Source organism: Oncorhynchus mykiss, chromosome 9 (assembly GCF_057628025.1).
Source record: "Oncorhynchus mykiss isolate SJ-2025 chromosome 9, ASM5762802v1, whole genome shotgun sequence".
NCBI lineage: Eukaryota > Metazoa > Chordata > Actinopteri > Salmoniformes > Salmonidae > Oncorhynchus > Oncorhynchus mykiss.
The window spans coordinates 23,290,729-23,309,592 of NC_143030.1; the positions used below are offsets into that span (position 1 = coordinate 23,290,729).

General features: G+C 43.5%; 1 protein-coding gene across 2 annotated transcripts in view; it reads left to right on the top strand.

Annotated features, from left to right (window-relative positions):
- Window positions 1-18,864, top strand: part of LOC110531712 (netrin-1) — a 23,836-nt gene continuing 4,972 nt past the window's right edge. Inside the window, exons 1-5 of one of the 2 annotated variants that reach the window (XM_090183765.1) lie at window positions 387-498; window positions 3,131-3,237; window positions 11,424-12,901; window positions 13,063-13,251; window positions 15,982-16,131. In XM_090183765.1, coding sequence (XP_090039891.1) covers window positions 11,434-12,901; window positions 13,063-13,251; window positions 15,982-16,131 — 1,807 coding nt within the window. In that variant the 5' untranslated portion in view covers window positions 387-498; window positions 3,131-3,237; window positions 11,424-11,433. Of the gene's footprint in view, window positions 499-3,130; window positions 3,238-11,423; window positions 12,902-13,062; window positions 13,252-15,981; window positions 16,132-18,864 lie in introns of both variants that reach the window. The other variant, XM_036987537.2, reaches the window with a different exon arrangement.

The following is an 18,864-nucleotide window of genomic DNA, read 5'->3' on the forward strand; positions in this document are numbered from 1 at the left end:
CTCTTTCTTTTATTTCCTGCTTTCCATCTGTGTCTGCTTTAGTTCATCTGCTACGTTAGTGCTTACTCACTATACTGCACGTGAGAGCTATCCCCTTCTAGCCTATGTGGTTCAACGACTTTTTTTTCCATTTGACGTTTGGAAAACGAGAACAAATATTGCGACAGGAGATTGAAGTCTACAAAAGCAATGATGAACTTCTAGGTAATTGGGCCCACTTTGTCTTAATTATCTATCTGCAAATTGTCCGCCAGACTGACTCGCCCTGCACTGTAGTAGGGCACTGTGCAGATGTGAGTTGGAGTTGAGAGAAGCAGCGGGGTCTTGACGTCAGGACAGGACGCCCCCTTACTGAGGCGGGCTGCAGCGAGTTGAATCCCCACTCCATATGCACAGCACAGGGCGGCCGGATAACTGTACACTTGTTGCGCCCCTATATTGATTAAGACCGCATGAGCCGTCACGAGCGAAGGGAGATCAAACATTGAGACGCACATGGTGAGTGTTCTCATATTAGACATTTTTATGTGTAGCCTATATTTCTTTATTCGCTGTGGTTTCTTTCTCACGGAGGTTCGTAGACCTGTTTTAAATTTAGAATGGAAGGACTAGGCATTGACAAGTTGATCATTTGGACCCGGTGAGAGTGCCAAAGTTCGCGCTATAAGTACTGTATACGCAGTCACTTACTCTCCATGGGTAGGCTATAACCCATTGCAGGCTTTATGTATCCAAATGATGATTTACACTTTATTTTATTGAAGATTGATTTGATATAAACCTGTTGTCTTCATGGGAATATAGGCATATCTGAGCATAATATAGTATTATTGCTAAATATATGAAATAATTTAGCCTGAGACCATTTTCATTGGATTATTGTTTTATGACGGTAGACTAGGGTTTATTTAATATCTTAATGTCCTAACCTAAGGTAATAATTATTCTTGTGTGATTATGTTAATTAAATATTTGAAATCTAAAAAGCCTGTTGAGTTAGTTGGGAGAGTTTCATTGTCAAAACTAAGATTTTGGAAGTATTGAATTGAGAGTCATTTCAAGAGATGTCTCAATATTTTTAGGACTAGCTGATATACAGTATAAGCCATAACAGTATAAGTCATGAAGGGGATGTTTGCAAATGTATTAATACGTTCATCATCACAAATAAATTAAGGTTATTGTCAGAACTGTTATTCTGTTTCGGGCTCCCCTTTATTTAGGTTTAAATTAAATTGAATTGAATTATAATAATAATAATAATAACAATAATAAAAGACGAATCATTATTATTATATGACTAGGGCCTATCGTATTTCCCTCTAGAAAACAGCGATATGCCATTGGGCATATGTGTTTCTACAGGGACAACAGCCATGATAAATAGCTTAAACTTATTTCGAGAAAATAACGAAAATTGCGATTAAGTGTATGATCAGAAAGATAATAACACTTAACTGCGTAGAATACAATATAGCCTTACATCAGGTTCTGTCTCTGCAAGATGAAGCAAATTGAGCATAATTACTGGAATGTGCAATTATAGACAATTTGGCGGCGCGCAGCAAGTGACCCTGGACGAAAACAATCGTACTACATTTGATAGACATTTGTGTTAAATGAACCAATCCAACTATTTTTCTTCAAAGGGTGTTTCATTTAATACATCCATTTTTCTAAACCAGATGCACCCCAGAGTAAAACTCGGGTTTCAATTTATTGAATTAAGATTGGGGAACATTTATATAGCCAACAGTAGGCTATTGCTCTTTTTCCTTAAATCATTTTCCTTAAATAATCTCTATTGACTAGGTTTATTATTCAATTATCATTCAATTTATTGATATAATAATAACAATAACAATAATTATACTACTAATAATAGGCTTAACAATTCGTGATTTATTGGTCAAAAAAGGCTATTAAGTTCTATTTTCTAATGAGAAAAACGGTAATGTAGCTTTTTGCCTGGTAATTCAAATTCCAAACGCATATTATTTTCTATCGAATTGTCTCCAACATGTTTCGTTTAACGAGTTCCAAGGTCAACACAGGCCCATACGCTGCATGTATCTGTAGGGATTTCACCTTCGCCTCTGTCGCCATGAAAAATGTTTCGAGGGAGATTTAATTAACAGAACACAAATAGTCTACAATATGTTCATCTATTATCTTGTCATAATCTTCGGTCAATTGAATTTATATCAAACGGGATTTTGTAGGCCTAATTCTTCTTCTGCATGCTTTAAATGGGATTTAATAGGCATGTTCTAAATCTAAGTCAATGGGTGGTCAAAATATACTTTTCGAGGATTCTTATTGTCGTTTCTCTGTGGCCTGCAATTAATTGTGAATACCACAATGACACGTCTTCCACTTAGTAAAATGGGCTTCACTTTCATTTTAATTTCGCCCGAGGTTGTTTTTGGCATTACTTGAAGATGAAATCACGAACCATGATTTCATGTCCATCTGTTTTTCAATATCGACATTGAGGCGAAACCTCCATGGATTTGCTTAGCACGTTGTCGACTTGTGTGATAGGTTATAAACTAGCGTGGGACAAGAACCAGAGCAAAATTGAGCGAAATAGCCTCGCTTCCTTTAGGGCACATATGTCAAACTCATTCCACAGAGGGACGAGTGTCTGTGGGTTTTCGCTCCACCCGTGTACTCGATTGATGAATTAAGGTCACTAATTAGTAAGGAACTCCCCTCACCTGGTTGTCTAGGTCTTAATTTAAATGAAAAAACAAAAAACCCGCAGACACTCGACCCTCTGTAGAATGAGTTTGACACCTCTGATTTAGGGCAGGGATATCAAGCTCATTCCATGGAGGGCTTAGTGTCTGCTGTTTTGGGGTTTTTAGTTCCAATTAAGACCTTGAAAACCAGATGAGGGGAGTTCCTAATTAGTGACCTTACTTAATCAATCAAGTACAAGGGAGGAGAGAAAACTCACAGACACTCACTCGGCCCTCCGTGGAATGAGTTTGACATGTGCTTTAGGGCATACGTTCTCTTATTCGATCCCTGAAATATGTCCAAGCTGAGTTGTCTGGCCTGTTTTAAAAAGCTTTTCCCTTTATAAATCATCTTCGTGTCGTCCCTTTTCCTTTCTGGACTTCAGGCCGAGGGGCGCCCATAGCAGGCGGCCGTTTGGCTGCGCGTTGGAGGTGCGAACCTGAGGGACAGGGCCTGCTAAAGATACGTGCAGCAGCAGCGATAATCCATTTTGTGAGTGCTGTCAGTTGCACCTCCTCACCGCCCCACTAAAATTAGATTATTACACCTAAAACAGTGCTGCTGGAATCTGCTCCGTGTGGAATAACACCCTGTGTTGGAGCGGACAGGAATGCTGTTTGGGAATACAGGGAGAATACTGCGCATTTCTCTTCTCCTTGTCTCTATGCTGCGTTATGTTTCAGACGGGCTAAGGACAATTGGAAATTAACAAAGGTGTTACTAGTCAGATGTGATCGCGATAACATGCCCAAGCAGGTGTCCGGTTCAGTTCCACAGTGGAAGAGTGGTAGGTTCGTGTAATTGATTAGTGTGTATTTAGAGCTCATTAATGTATCGTACAGGCCTTAGCCCAGGGTGCATATTGTTATACAGTGGGGCAAAAAAAGCATTTAGTCAGCCACCTCTTGTGCAAGTTCTCCCACTTAAAAAGATGAGCGAGGCCTGTAATTTTCATCATAGGTACACTTCAACGATGACAGACACAATGATTTAAAAAAATCCAGAAAATCACATTGTAGGATTTTTAATGAATTTATTTGCAAATTATGGTGGAAAATACGTTTTTGGTCAATAACAAAAGTATATCTCAATTCTTTGTTGTATACCCTTTGTTGGTAATGACAGAGGTCAAAAGTTTTCTGTAAATCTTCACAAGGTTTTCACAAAATGTTGCTGGTATTTTGGCCCATTCCTCCATGCAGATCTCCTCTAGAGCAGTGATGTTTTGGGGCTGTTGCTGGGCAACACAGACTTTCAACTCTCTCCAAAGATTTTCTATGGGGTTGAGATCTGGAGCCTGGCTAGGCCACTCCAGGACCTTGAAATGATTCATAAGAAGCCACTCTTTCGTTGCCCGGGCAGTGTGTTTGGGATCATTGTCATGCTGAAAGACCCAGCCACGTTTCATCTTCAATGCCCTTGCTGATGGAAGGAGGTTTTCACTCAAAATCTCACGATACATGGCCCCATTCATTCTTTCCTTTACACGGATCAGTCGTCCTGGTCCCTTTGCAGAAAAACAGCCCCAAAGCATGGTGTTTCCACCTCCATGCTTCACAGTAGGTATGGTGTTCTTTGGATGCAACTCATCATTCTTTGTCCTCCAAACACGACGAGTTGAGTTTTTACCAAAAAGTTCTATTTTGGTTTCATCTGACCATATGACATTCTCCCAATATTCTTCTGGATCATCCAAATGCTCTCTAGCAAACTTCAGACGGGCCTGGACATGTACTGGCTTAAGCAGGGGGACACGTCTGGCACTGCAGGATTTGAGTCCCTGGCGGCGTAGTGTGTTACTGATGGTAGGCTTTGTTACTTTGGTCCCAGCTCTCTGCAGGTCATTCACTAGGTCCCCCCGTGTGGTTCTGGGATTTTTGCTCACCGTTCTTGTGATCGTTTTGACCCCACGGGGTGTGATCTTGCGTAGAGCCCCAGATAGAGGGAGATTATCAGTGGTCTTGTATGTCTTCCATTTCCTAATAATTGCTCCCACAGTTGATTTCTTCAAACCAAGCTGCTTACCTATTGCATATTCAGTCTTCCAAGCCTGGTGCAGGTCTACAATTTTGTTTCTGGTGTCCTTTGACAGCTCTTTGGTCTTGGCCATAGTGGAGTTTTGAGTGTGACTGTTTGAGGTTGTGGACAGGTGTCTTTTATACTGATAACAAGTTCAAACAGGTGCCTTTAATACAGGTAATGAGTGGAGGACAGAGTAGCCCCTTAAAGAAGAAGTTACAGGTCTGTGAGAGCCAGAAATCTTGCTTGTTTGTAGGTGACCAAATACTTATTTTCCACCATCATTTGCAAATAAATTCATAAAAAATCCTACAATGTGATTTTCTGGATTTTTTTTTCCAATTTTGTCTGTCATAGTTGAAGTGTACCTATGATGAAAATGTGCAGGCCTCTCTCATCTTTTTAAGTGGAAGAACTTGCACAATTGGTGGCTGACTAAATACTTTTTTGCCCCACTGTATGTTCTTGAAAGAAGTCATCCACTGTGGACCAGAGTTGTTTGAACATGATTTCTATCACTTCTTAGCCTGTTATTTTCATTTCCTCACTCCTTGTGGTATTTTAATAAGCCACATCCTTTACCCTTAGCTATTTAGCCAGTTTAATATAAGTGCATCAGACAACCATATCAAATATTGCACAATAACGAATTAACAAAGCCTACTGTTTACAAAGCACACTGTCTCCTCTGCCTCCATCTTGCATGTTGTATTCAATGGTCGTGCTGAGGCTGTGGCTGGGCTGCGGAATAGCTGGGTAGTGCTCTACACTGCTGCCCATGACAAGGAATGTTAAAGTGTGTGAGACAGGCCAAATCCAGCTCATTTGCTCCAGATACACAGCCCCAAAAGACACAGATTTAGACCGCAGAGTGGAACGGAGGCAAGGGGAGCTGACAGATAGCAGAAGGCATCATCTTCCTTGCCCACAACTGCCCATGTCCCCTCTTAATGACATCATATTCTCAATTTATTAGCCCTTATTCCTTCACCCACAGTACACCACTTAGCCCTCTCCAAATCCCCCTCCTATCCCTCTGGCCCCGTATTCCCTTTAATATGTCAACGTCTTACTCTCGTATCCTCCACTTCTTCCCTACTTTTATCACCTTCTTACACGCTTCTAACCACCCTTTTACACCCATATAATGATATCCCTCTCTCAGTGCCCTTATGCTCTCTGTGTCTTAACCCAATTCTTTCACCCCCATTGCCACGCTCATAAGCCTCTCTTACAGCCTGGTATCCTATCTCATCTCTCCCTTAGTACCCCTAGTATAACTTCTTATTATCCAAACCCTCAAAGCACAACCTCCCCACACGTTGACAGAACATACAGTAGCAAAGTATTTTAAACAATTGGTGGAAGTGACGGGATTTTACAGAGCAGACTGTTTGAACCCAAAGCGCTACTTTGAAACTCCTCACACCTTTGACCCTATGACAACTCATTGAACTCATAAGTATGAAGGAACGAACGATTATACAAAGTGTCTTAGAGCAGATTTCTACTGGAGGCTTACTGTGAGAACATGAGCAGAAGACTCTCCTGTTAGCTAACTCCCACCATGTTAGACTGTGCTGTAAACATGGCCCGGGTTGTCGTCAAGTATTTCTCCAGGCCTTCGCCAGCCGAGCACAGCTGAGCACACTGCCCGCCCCTGCTTTTAAAGACCATGCATACTGCCTCCCTCCAGAGACATCATTGACCTTACTTAAACACTATTCGCTTATGTAAGGTTTTTTGAAAAGTTACATCATCAAAAGCCTTGCTGACAAATCGTTTGGATACTTTAGTATATACAGTATATGATGTAAGCGTGAAATAGTATTCAATGTCAGTGATCGGTTCATGTTTACTCTGGAAAACCGGTAATTATGTGATTCTCCATGATAAGTTATTGTAATGGATATGCCTATTAATTGCCAATTAATGGCAATACTTGAGTAAATGAGGGATACAAACTATATTGAAAGGAGGGGCTTCAACGCAGGTGTGGTTCCTGAGTTAATTAAGCAATTAACATCCCATCATGCTTAGGATCATGTATAAAAGTGCTGGGCAGGCCATTATTTTGACTACCATGGCTATGCCGCCATAGAATGAAAATGACCCCATCCACAGGGCAATAGTGGTCACTGAATGGTGTCATGACCATGAAAGAAATACAATTGAAGTCGGAAGTTTACATATACTTAGGTTGGAGTCATTAAAACTCGTTTTTCAACCACTCCACAAATTTCTTGTTAACAAACTGTAGTCTTGGCAAGTCAGATAGGACATCTACTGTGCACGACACAAGTAATTTTTCCAACAATTGTTGACAGACAGATTATTTCACTAATAATTTGCTGTATCACAATTCCAGTGGGTCAGAAGTTTACATACACCAAGTTGACTGTGCCTTTAAACAGCTTGGAAAATTCCAGAAAGTGATGTCATTGCTTTAGAAGCTTCTAATAGGCTAATTGACATCATTTGAGTCAATAGGAGGTGTACCTGTGGATTTATTTCAAGGCCTACCTTCACACTCAGTGCCTCTTTGCTTGACATCATGGGAAAATCAAAAGAAATCAGCCAAGACCTCAGCAAAAAAATTGTAGACCACAAGTCTGATTCATCCTTGGGAGCAATTTCCAAACGCCTGAAGATACCACGTTCATCTGTACAAACAATAGTACGCAAGTATAAGCACCATGGGACCATGCAGCCGTCATACCTCTCAGGAAGGAGACGCATTCTTTCTCCTAGAGATGAACGTACTTTGGTGTGAAAAGTGAATATCAATCCCAGAACAACAGCAAAGGACCTTGTGAAGATGCTGGAGGAAACAGGTACAAAGTATCTATATCCACAGTAAAACGAGTCCTATATCGACATAACCTAAAAGGCCGCTCAGCAAGGAAGAAGCCACTGCTCCAAAACCGCCATAAAAAAGCCAGACTACGGTTTACAACTGCACATGGGGACAAAGATCATACTTTTTGGATAAGTGTCCTCTGGTCTGATGAAATAAAAATAGAACTGTTTGGCCATAATGACCATTGTTATGTTTGGAGGAAAAAGGGGTAGGCTTGCAAGCCGAAGAACACCATCCCAACCGTGAAGCACAGGGGATGGCAGCATCATGTTGTGGGGGTGCTTTGCTGCAAGTGGGACTGGTGCACTTCACAAAATAGATGGCATCATGAGGACTGGAAATTATGTGGATATAATGAAGCAACATCTCAAGACATCAATCAGGAAGTTAAAGCTTGGTCGCAAATGGGTCTTCCAAATGGACAATGACCCCAAGCAAACTTCCACAATGGTGGCAAAATGGCTTAAGGACAACAAAGTCAAGGTATTGGAGTGGCCATCACAAAGCCCTGACAACAATCTTATATAAAATTTGTGGGCAGAACTGAAAAAGTGTGTGTGAGCAAGGAGGCCTACAAACCTGACTCAGTTGCACCAGCTCTGTCAGGAGGAATGGGCCAAAATTCACCCAACTTATTGTGGGAAGCTTGTGGAAGGCTACCCGAAATGTTTGACCCAAGTTAAACAATTTAAAGGTAATGGTACCAAATACTGATTGAGAGTATGTCAACTTTTGACCCACTGGAAATGTGATGAAATAAATCAATCATTGTCTCTATTAATATTCTGACATTTCACATTCTTATAATAAAGTGGTAATCTTAACTGACCGAAGACAGGGAATTTTTAGTTGGATTAAATGTCAGAAATGGTGAAAAACTGAGATTAAATGTGTTTGACTAAGGTGTATGTAAACTTCCGACTTCAACTGTGTAAACCATATGCAATGGCCGTCTTAGTCACCAAATCTCAACTCAGTTGAACACTTATTGGAGATTCTGGAACTGCGCTTAAGACAGCGTTTTCCATCAACAAAACAACAAATTATGGATTTTTTTGTGGAAGAATGGTGTCTCATCCTTCCAATAGAATTCCACTTCCAGACACTTGTAGAATCTCTGCCAAAATACATTGAAGCTGTTCTGGCCCGTGGTGCCCCAACGCCCCATTAAGACACTTTATGATGGTGTTTCCTTTATTTTGTCAGTTACTTCTATGTTGTACAATATTTGGGATATGAATGTTTTTCCTGTCTTCTTCTCGTCTTTAAAGCTCTATTAAAGAGGAATGCCACTCATCCACCGTGTTCTTCCGACATGCTGGGTGTGTGAATTTATGGAAAGTGACTGAGAAAAAACATTGAAACAATATCTGGTGGCTGGGTTACATTCCAGGTGCCAGACTGGCGATCTGGTATCGGAGCGGAGAAGGATGAGGGGGGTAAGGGTCTGGATTTGGCCTGGGGGCACAGAGAATGGTGAGGCGCACTTTAAAGAGCCCTGTGCTGAGTGCTCCTCTCTGAAAAGCTTCCCTCCATCATGTTGTTTGTTATGGAGGCTATGCTTAATTAGTGGTAATGTTACCTAGAAAGACGAGTGCAAATAACGTCATGGGGAATAGTAAACAATCCCCTCGCCTCTGTATCCTAACCCCCCTTAACCCCTTACGCCCCTACCCACCAACAGCATCTTGTCTGAATTTCTCAGACATTCCCCCATCACCACAACCCCTTTTTAAGAATCATTCCATGAATTCCCCTAACCCACCACCCCACCACCACCTTTACCTCCTTATACCATCTCTTCCCCTGATTATACTGTACCAGACATCCCCACTCCCCATCTCGCCTCCCATTTCTCCCCTCGAGCGAAACCCTCCACCCTGACGCCAATATGAAACCCGAGACCTAATTAATCAGTCGATCAATTAATGAGGCTCAGTTTTTAGCGGGCTGTTCGGGTTCCCAACGGAGCATGTTGCAACACGTGTGGAATGCTCAAGGGGTGCACACCGGACCCCAGGAATGCGTCAGAGCAGGACAGGGGCTGCAGTCGCACCACTCGTCACCTCAGCCGCCGGTCGTGGCGTTTCCAACGACACCCCAAAACATAGCCGCCCGATATACCTGACAAGCCTCATCCTCCACCCGATCCCACCGAGCCAGGTTGGGACAGTCTGGTTTTTGGGGGGCTCGCAGGGAATCATAACACGTTTTGGGGGGTGACTTGAGTAATAACTTCCGTTGTAAACCCCCCCCCCCTCCTGGAGCCACTTATAGTGCTGTAGTCCTAAGAGAAGCCTCAAGTTTCGGGCTGTGGTATAATTGAGTGTGATGACTAGCCCTGGGTGACTCCCAACCATTTTTTCTATCCTCTATCCTCTCCTATGGGGTTGGTTTATACAGCCCCACTGACGGCACTGTTAGTGTCAAACGCTTGTTAGGACATCGTCAATCACTGCGTCTTGATTGACGATGTCCTAACAAGTGTTTGACACTAATATATATATATATATATATATGAGAGAGATAATGCAGTGCCAGTAGAGAGGGAATGAGTAAAAGGGGAGGAGGGAAAGAGCGAGACAGACCCACTGCATAGCAGAGATACATTTACAGAGAAATAGAGGAGGGCCTGGAGAAGAGATGGATCCTAACAATCTGTGTCTTTGTAAATTGCTTGGTGTGAAGTGTTGGGTAGGAGTCTTGTTTGCTTGCCCCCAGCCTATCCGTCTGTCTATAAAACCGCAAAGTTTGTTGTAGATCATGTTGGCAGGAAAAGTAGACGCATTGTTCGCCCATGTCTGCAGGCACAAATGAAGTAACCTTCTCTGGTATCACTATCAATTCCTGGCCGACAAATACATTTAACACATCACCAGCCGTTTTAGGAGGGAAGGGAATCTGTTCACACTAAGGACGTACACAAGTCTGTGTTTGTCTTCTCACAGGAAGTGACTGTACAGGGGTTGAAGCTGAACACACATTTCTCGCGTTCTCTTCTATAAATCTTTCCCTCCATCTTCCACGCTAAGCTCTATCTCTCCTTCCTTCCCCTCTCTTTGTCTTTCTTTCTCACACCCTCTCTCTCTCTCTCTCTCTCTCCTTCCATTTCCCTCCACACTTTGGTCTCTCCAAAACTCGGGTTCCTGCCCATGTGCGTTGAGTGGAGTGGAGTGGAGCAGAGCGACGGGAGAAGGATTTAAAAGGAGGACCATAAAGATGATGGATGCTGCCCAGCTTGTGTTTTCAGACCCAGCTGTTTTTTGTCATCCCGTACAGACCCGCTGGTTTTCTGTATGCTTTCATCCATCTCATCCACACATTCATCCACTCTTTATACGCTCTCCTCCATCCACTCATCCACTCTGCATACGCTCTTTACTTTGTACACGCTTTTATCCATACACTTAAGCACGACTTATGGGCTGGGTTTCTATACACTCTCATCCATACACTCATCCACTCGGTATATGCTTTCATCCTTACACTCATCCGCTCTTCATGGGCCAAGATAATGGGTTTTTAAAGGCTGTTTTTGGGTAGAGAAATAGGCCTGTTTAAGGGTGGAGGTAGATTTGGTTGGATTGTATGAGGGATACAAGGGATGTTAAAATGTTCATGGTGGTGCTGCGAGCTGGTGTGTTTTCAATAAAGGCACCGGTGGTCTCTCTACCTCAGACGGCCCCTCCCTTTGGCTCCAACCGCAAGTCACATAAATTCATCAATATGTTTTCCTTTTATGATTTCGCCCTGTCACTTTATCCCCTAAAATCGTTAATTTTTGTATTTTCTCCCACAGGCTCGATGACATGATGTTCCTGCCCTTCTCCCCTCTCCCCTCCTTGGCCCTCCCTTTTCTCCTACTTTTCCTCACTTTCCTCCCTCCTTCCCTACTTTCCCCTTCCCTCTCTCACTCCCCTCTGAGCTGGACCTCACCCCATGACCCCTGCTACCACTTGGATGGGCGTCCGCGACACTGCCTGTCGGAATTCATCAATGCCGCTCACGGTGTCCCTGTCAGTACCGCCCACTCCCTCCGAGGACCCCCCGACCAGAAAGCTGTTAACGTCAGCTCCCTCACGGACCTCCACAACCCCCACAACTTGACCTGCTGGACGGCCCAGCCCGGAGGCCTCGACGGCGGGGACTGGGTCCTCACCCTTCCCCTGGGCCGACGCTTCGAGGTCACCTACATCAGCCTGCAGTTTTGCCAGCAGGGGGAGCCGTCAGACCCCGTCTCCTTATCCGTGCTCAAGTCCATGGACCACGGGCGCACCTGGAGGCCCATGCAGCACTACTCCAGCGACTGCCCCGGGAAGTTTGGGCTCCAGGCCCAGACGGTGGCCCAGACCAGGCACCAGGAGACGGAGCCTCTGTGCTCAGACCCCCGGCCCCTGCAGAGGCACCGGGGAGGCATGTTGCTGGCCTTCTCCACCCTAGATGGAAGACCCTCCTCTCCTGACTTTGACTACAGCCCCACCCTGCAGGACTGGGTGACGGCCACGGACATACGGTTAGTGTTCCACGAGGTGACCCAGTCCCAGCAGACCGAGGTGAGGAGTTCGGAGGGGAAAAGGGGTGAGGTCGGTTGGGGGGAGGGAGCGGGTGGGGGTGTTCTGAGGTGGAGGGCAGGGTCAAAGTACGAGGCTGTGGTGGGACAGGTGGATAAGGTGAATGGGGACAACAATAAATGGGGGTTTGTGGAGAAGGAGAAAAAAAAGACAGAAAAACGAATGAGGAACGGAGGAGGATACAACAAAGGGTCGGGGGATCGGGGAGAGGACAGACACAACGTGACCCGGAAGGAGTCAGAAGGAGACACTATGGAAATAGACATCTCCAAAAGAGGAAACGGAAAAGGAAAAGGGCATGGCCGCGAGAGGGAGAGGGGCCACCATTGGAGTCCATGTCAGGAAGGCAGCATCTGTGGTTGGACAATCGACAGCAAGCAGGGGAGAATCTACAAAGGGCGGGAACTTCGGAGGAGGAGGAACAACCAGCAGAAAGTGAGAGCGAATCGGAATCTTGAGCTGGCTCCTCCCTCTCCATTGATCTCCACCCCCCCTGTCCGGCCCGCCCTGGCCCTCTCCGACCTGCAGGTGGGTGGCAGGTGTAAGTGTAATGGACATGCCTCTCGGTGTCGTCGTGATGATGCGGGCCGGGCGGTGTGTGTGTGTGAGCACCACACAGCAGGGACGGACTGCGATGTTTGTGAGGACTTCTACTACGACAGGCCCTGGCAACGAGCCACGCCCAGTCAGCCACAACCGTGCGTCTGTGAGTCACACCCCCCACTACTGTGTCTGTGTGTGCGTGTGTGTATGTATGTGTGTGCAAATTGGATCATGGATGTAAACTTTACTGCCTTTATTTAAATGAATTCCCTCCCTCCCTCCCTCCCTCCCTCCCTCCCTCCCTCCCTCCCTCCCTGCCTCCAGCGTGTGAGTGTAACAGCCACTCCTCTAAGTGTCGGTTCAGCATGGAGGTGTTCCAGCAGTCGGGCCGGCGCAGCGGGGGAGTATGTCTGAAGTGTCGCCATCACACAGCGGGGCGCCACTGCCAGTACTGCCAGAACGGATACACCCGAGACCACAGCAAGCCCCCCACCCATCGCAAGACCTGCCAACGTCAGTCAGAGAGACGGAGGGAGAGAGTGTGTGTGTGTTTATGTGTGTGCGTGTGCGTGCACATTAAAGCGGTTGTGCCTGTATTAAGTCGCACAGACCAGCTGTGTATCTTATCCATGCAGAGATCAGTGTGTGTCCAAGTGTGTGTGCATCTGCATCTGTTAGGATATCTGTTTCTCTTTGTGCATCTGCTAGTCTACAAGGTATACATGTGTCTGGGTTCCAGCCTCCTCCACAGTGTTTATGAGGTAGTTACATTGTGACAGAGGACAGTTATTTCTGTATGCTAGTCGACTGGATTTAGTGTGCATGTTGTTACCACTGGCTGGAATCCACCCTGACATTTGACCTTTGACTGGTCACATGTTCTAAGTGACTGTGACACTCTGGCATGCTTTTGGGGCGGTTGACCGAAGTCCTAATATAACCACTTTTAATGGAGTGAGGTCATGCACATGACACATGCAGGTGCGTGTGTGTGTGATTGAGTGTGTGTGCCGTGCAAGTGCAAGGGGGTTGCAGTTATAGCAATATTGGAGAAATGTAACTAGATTAGAATGAGATATTTTAGCCTTGGTGCCAGTCCCTTTCAGCTTTTCATTTTTTAAATATTTTTGTTGTTGTTGTTTTAGTATATATATTTTTGTTGTTGTTGTTTTAGTATATATATTTTTAATGTAAGTATATATAGTCTCTTTCAGCTCTTGCTAACTCCTTATGGAATTGTCATGTCACATTTGACTTGAGTAACAAGGAGTTGGCAAGAGAGCAGCAACAGACTAGCACCCAGGCCATAAATACACTCCCCTCCGTGTGTACGTGGACAGTGCAGCCAGCATTTCAAATGTGTCCCTATACTCCAGCATTTTGGATTTGAGATCAAATGTTTTATATTGGCGACATTTTATTTTATTTGAGGGTATTTTCATACATATCAGTTTTACAGTTTAGAAATGAACAACCTTTATGTTTCTGGTTCCCCCATTTGAAGATGTCAAAAGTATTTGGACAAATTTCACTTATAGTGCATCAAAAGTGTAACATTTAGTCCCATATTCCTTTCATACAGTGACAACATCAAGCTTGTGACTTTACAAATGTGTTGGATTCATTCACAGCTTGTTTTGGTTGTTTCAGATTGTCTTTTGCCCAACAGGAACTGAATGGTGAATAAAGTAGTGTGTTCTTTTGGGGATCCCTTTTATTGTAAGTAAGAAAAGAAGACAATTCTGAACTGGTCTACATTAATGTAGGTAGCATCCACAGATGATCATGCATAATCATTACAGATAATCATGAATGAATTGATGAATTGTGAATGATAAAACATTTGAAAGCTACAGAGAGCCAAAGATCACCCCCCCCCCCCCCCCCCCCCCAAAACAAATGCTAATCTCCACCGGTAATGGTGAGAGGTTAGCGTGTTTGGTTGTAGCCTCTGTAACTTTCTCACGCATCATTCATTCATTCACGATTCATTCACGGTTTTTCTTAACCATGGCATCATCAGGATTCATTTAGAAGTGTTACGAAAAATCATATCTTATTCCAATCATTATTCACCATTCGGTTACTTTTTGGCAAAACATACTTAAATACCATCTAAGTGAATCTTGTCTAAATACTTATGACATCTTCAAATGGGGGGACTAGATAAAGTGCTTTCATTTCTAAACGATAAAGCATATGTACAGGTGAAAGCTATGATTCATTATTGATTTCACTTGTTAAATCCACTTCAATCAGTGGAGATGAAGGGGAGGAGACGGGTTAAAGAAGGATTTTTAAGCCTTGAGACAATTGGGACATGGATTGTATATGTTTGCCATTCAGAGGGTGAATGGACAAGACAAAAGATTTAACTGCCTTTGAACAGGGAATGGTAGTAGGTGCCAGGCGCACTGGTTTGTATCAAGAACTGCAACGCTGCTGGGTTTTTCCCGCTCAGCAGTTTCCCGTGTGCATCAAGAATGGTCCAGCAGCCAAAGGACATCAAGCCAACTTGACACAACTGTGGGAAGCATTGGAGTCAACCTGGGCCAACAGGCCCCAACAAATTGAGGCTGTTCTGAGGGAAGGTGTTCTGAATGTTTTGTACACTCAGTGTATTTGTAGGCCATAGATATGTAACTTATGGAAGTTACATTAGTGCTATTTATGTGTCATAATATTATGTGATTTAATCACCAATGATAGATAAACGAACCATGTTTATTTGATCAATGTTCCGGCCAAGTCAACCTTTTTCCGAGCCTTAGTGACCTGCCCTTAGAGCTAATTACTTAAAGGTGTTTGAAGTATCTGTAAGGGTTTGTTTAGACTACATTACTGGAGGAAAAACAGACCTACTAGAGAATGGCTTCCTCTTTCTATCTGTGCCCTTTCGATGACCCCAACTCTACCTTTCTCCCTCCTTCCTTCTAAACTGCTATATCATTCATCCTTTTACATCCTATTTCCATGTTTGCTTTGTCCATGTATCATTATTTTCACTCCTATCTACCATTCCTTTTTCTGTCGTCTTTAATCTGTCTTCCCTCCATCATTCCCTCTCTCTGTGTTTGTCGTCTCTCTCTCCCTCGCTCCTTTTCTTCTCTCTCTCTCTTTCCCTCTTGTACATTCATAGAAGCTTTATTAGGAGCAATCAAAGGTTATTAATACAATGCTCTTTACTATGTGACGTTAACCTTCTCTCTCCTCCCATCCCTCCATCTTCTCCTGCTCTCTCAGCGTGTCAGTGTCACCCTATGGGTGCTGTGGGGCTCTGGTGTAACCAGACATCGGGACAGTGTCTGTGTCGGGATGGCGTGATGGGACTGAGATGCAACCGCTGCGCCCCTGGTTACAAACAGGGGCACTCCCCACTCCGCCCCTGCGTCCGTAAGTCTACTTTACCTAACTACTCTGTCTGGAAACCGTCCTCCATGTTGGAGCCAAACTTCTAATGACAATAACATTCTCATGGGGATTTTTGAAAGAATGTGATTGTCCTGGAGCTTTGGAACCAAAATGGTACCCGTGCTATTACATGGTTGTCAGTTTATGTGGACTGGCCAACTAAGCCCAACTACAGAGTTTCATTGTAAGTGGAGTCATACTCCCGTGCAGGGGCTGTGGCAGTCACAAAATTTTGTCAGCCGGTGATTGTCAAGCAAATAACTGTTGGTCTCACGGTAATTGACCGTTAATTATCATAAACACATTTAGTATCTCCTGGCTTCCTCACATAACCACTGATAACCACCACAAGCCACTGATGCAGACCTTTGGGACATCTACATTTTAGTCTAATAAATCCATAATCCACCTCCCCAATAAATCAATGATTTATTTTAGACAGTTCTAAAGAAACATGATATGAAGAAAATGCAGTCTATTTCAGAAGAACAGAATAGCATACTCTGAGTTGTCCTTATGTTAGGTCCTGATCTGGGCTACATTAGTTCATTTAGAAAACAAGATCTGGTTAGAAATTCCATGCTATTATTTAATATTATTTTATAGTATGAAAAATACAATTGAACAAAGCTGAATAAAATACAAAGGATATTTTCTCCAAACGATTTGAGGGAGTGCTATTCTGTGTTGAGTGGTTAACAAAGAAATAGATACTCCGATGTGCTTAATTTAGAGTTATTAATGTAACTTAAATAACTCTACAAATGTTGGGCTATATGTTTTTATTTTTAATACATTGTGAGGCTGCATGATGTGACTCTAATGATGATTTGAAAAAAGTTGCTTGAAAGGCATGACCTCTGCTTTGTTTATTGTGTAGGCTGTACACACTTCATCAGTCTCTCATTCACAATTTGAATGAATTTCCCAGTGGGATTCCCTTTCTGTGGCAGTAATGCACCTTTAAAAAAATCAATGCCAGACTTCCCGAGTGGCACAGAGGTCTAAGGCACTACATCACATTGTTGCGGAGTCACTACAGCCTTGAGTTCGATCCCAGGCTGTGTCATTACCGGCCATGACCGGAAGTCCCATAGGGCGGCACACAATTGGCCTAGCGTTGTCCGGGTTAGGGGAGGGTTTGACCGGGGGAGCTTTACTTGGCTCATCGCGCTCTAGCGACTCCTTGTGATGGGCCGGGCACCTGCAAGCTGATTTCGGTTGTCAGTTGAATAGTGTTTCCTCCGACACATTGGTGTGGGTGGCTTACAGGTTAAGTAAGTGGGTGTTAAGAAGTGCGGTTTGGCGGGTCATGTTTCGGTGGACGCATGACTTGACCTTTGCCTCCCCCGAGCCCATTGGGGAGTTGCAGCGATGAGACAAGATTGTAATCACGAAAAAGAGGGATTAAAAAATACCGTAAATATATTCCTTTTGCAGCCAGTGGCCGTTGTTCCCTTCTCCCTGAGTGCTGCATGCTCCGAAGCACCTCTCACTCACATGGCTCTCCATCACGTGATCAGGTCTTTCTCACAGGCTACAAGTGAAGACAGACACTTCCGGGATGCAAATGCGGGCGTACTTATCCAATTCCGAAGTGTATATTGAAGGTATTGGAAGAACTGTCCACATTTACTTTTCGTCAGACAACAAGAGGAGTAGGCCTAACAAACATAAAAAGCAATTACCAATGTCTATCTATTATTCCACATATTAAAAAAGCTGAGCTATTCTATACTGTGCGAGAAATAAATATTCCAAACATATTCTGGGACAGTTGTGGGATGCGATAGATCCCAAATTAATACAAAAACTAGCATCAAAATAAGTTTTTACGCAATGAGGCTGATACAACAGATCAGAACTTTTATCTTAAAATGTAATAAACTATTAGGCTATTTCTTCACATTAAAAGCGTAGCAATGGTACACGGCAGTAGGCCGTGTGAAGGAAAACACCATTATAAAAAGTGACCGCAAATGTTATTATGATTGTAATGCTTTCATTATAAAGGTGCATTTTATGGTGAAAATTATCTTTCCCAAACTTGAAACTCACGCGCTGCGTATGTATTCCAGTTAGGCTCTACACCCCTTGTAAAGCCAATTAATGTGCTTCATTTTAAAAGTTATTTGGCCACTTTAGTTGTGATTACAAACCTTATCAAAACATATAGGCCTATGGGCTAGGCTACATGAGGTGCGTGACTGATTAGAAAAAGGAGCAAAAAAAGGCATTGTTTCTTGCCTTATGCTGGGCATCATTCACAAGTGATAGGCTAATATTGTCACCCATCAGAATATTCTTGATTTAATCTTGTCTTTACATATACTGAATAATATATGTGTGAAATGTATTTGGATTTTTAAATGGCCATTATCATGCACCTGGCTCAAAAAAAATACATGTCATCTATGCACTTAAATAGCGAATGGAGGACGCTTTTCCCGTGGTTCATTTTCATGCCAGCCAGGTAGGCTATACTCCTGTTGTAAAGAGAAGAAATGTGCTTAATATTAGGAAAGTTGAGAAATGAATACAGTAGGCCCAGCCTATGGAAAACTGATAGGATCCTCCTCTTTTTAATAGAGGCCATCAAAACCCTGTTTTCTCTCGCAATTACATATCCTATAGAAATGTTGCGCAACATGAGCTCATGGTCTCTCATGATGTGTTTTATTAGATTTTCAATTGCATTTGCATTGATGTCTGAGT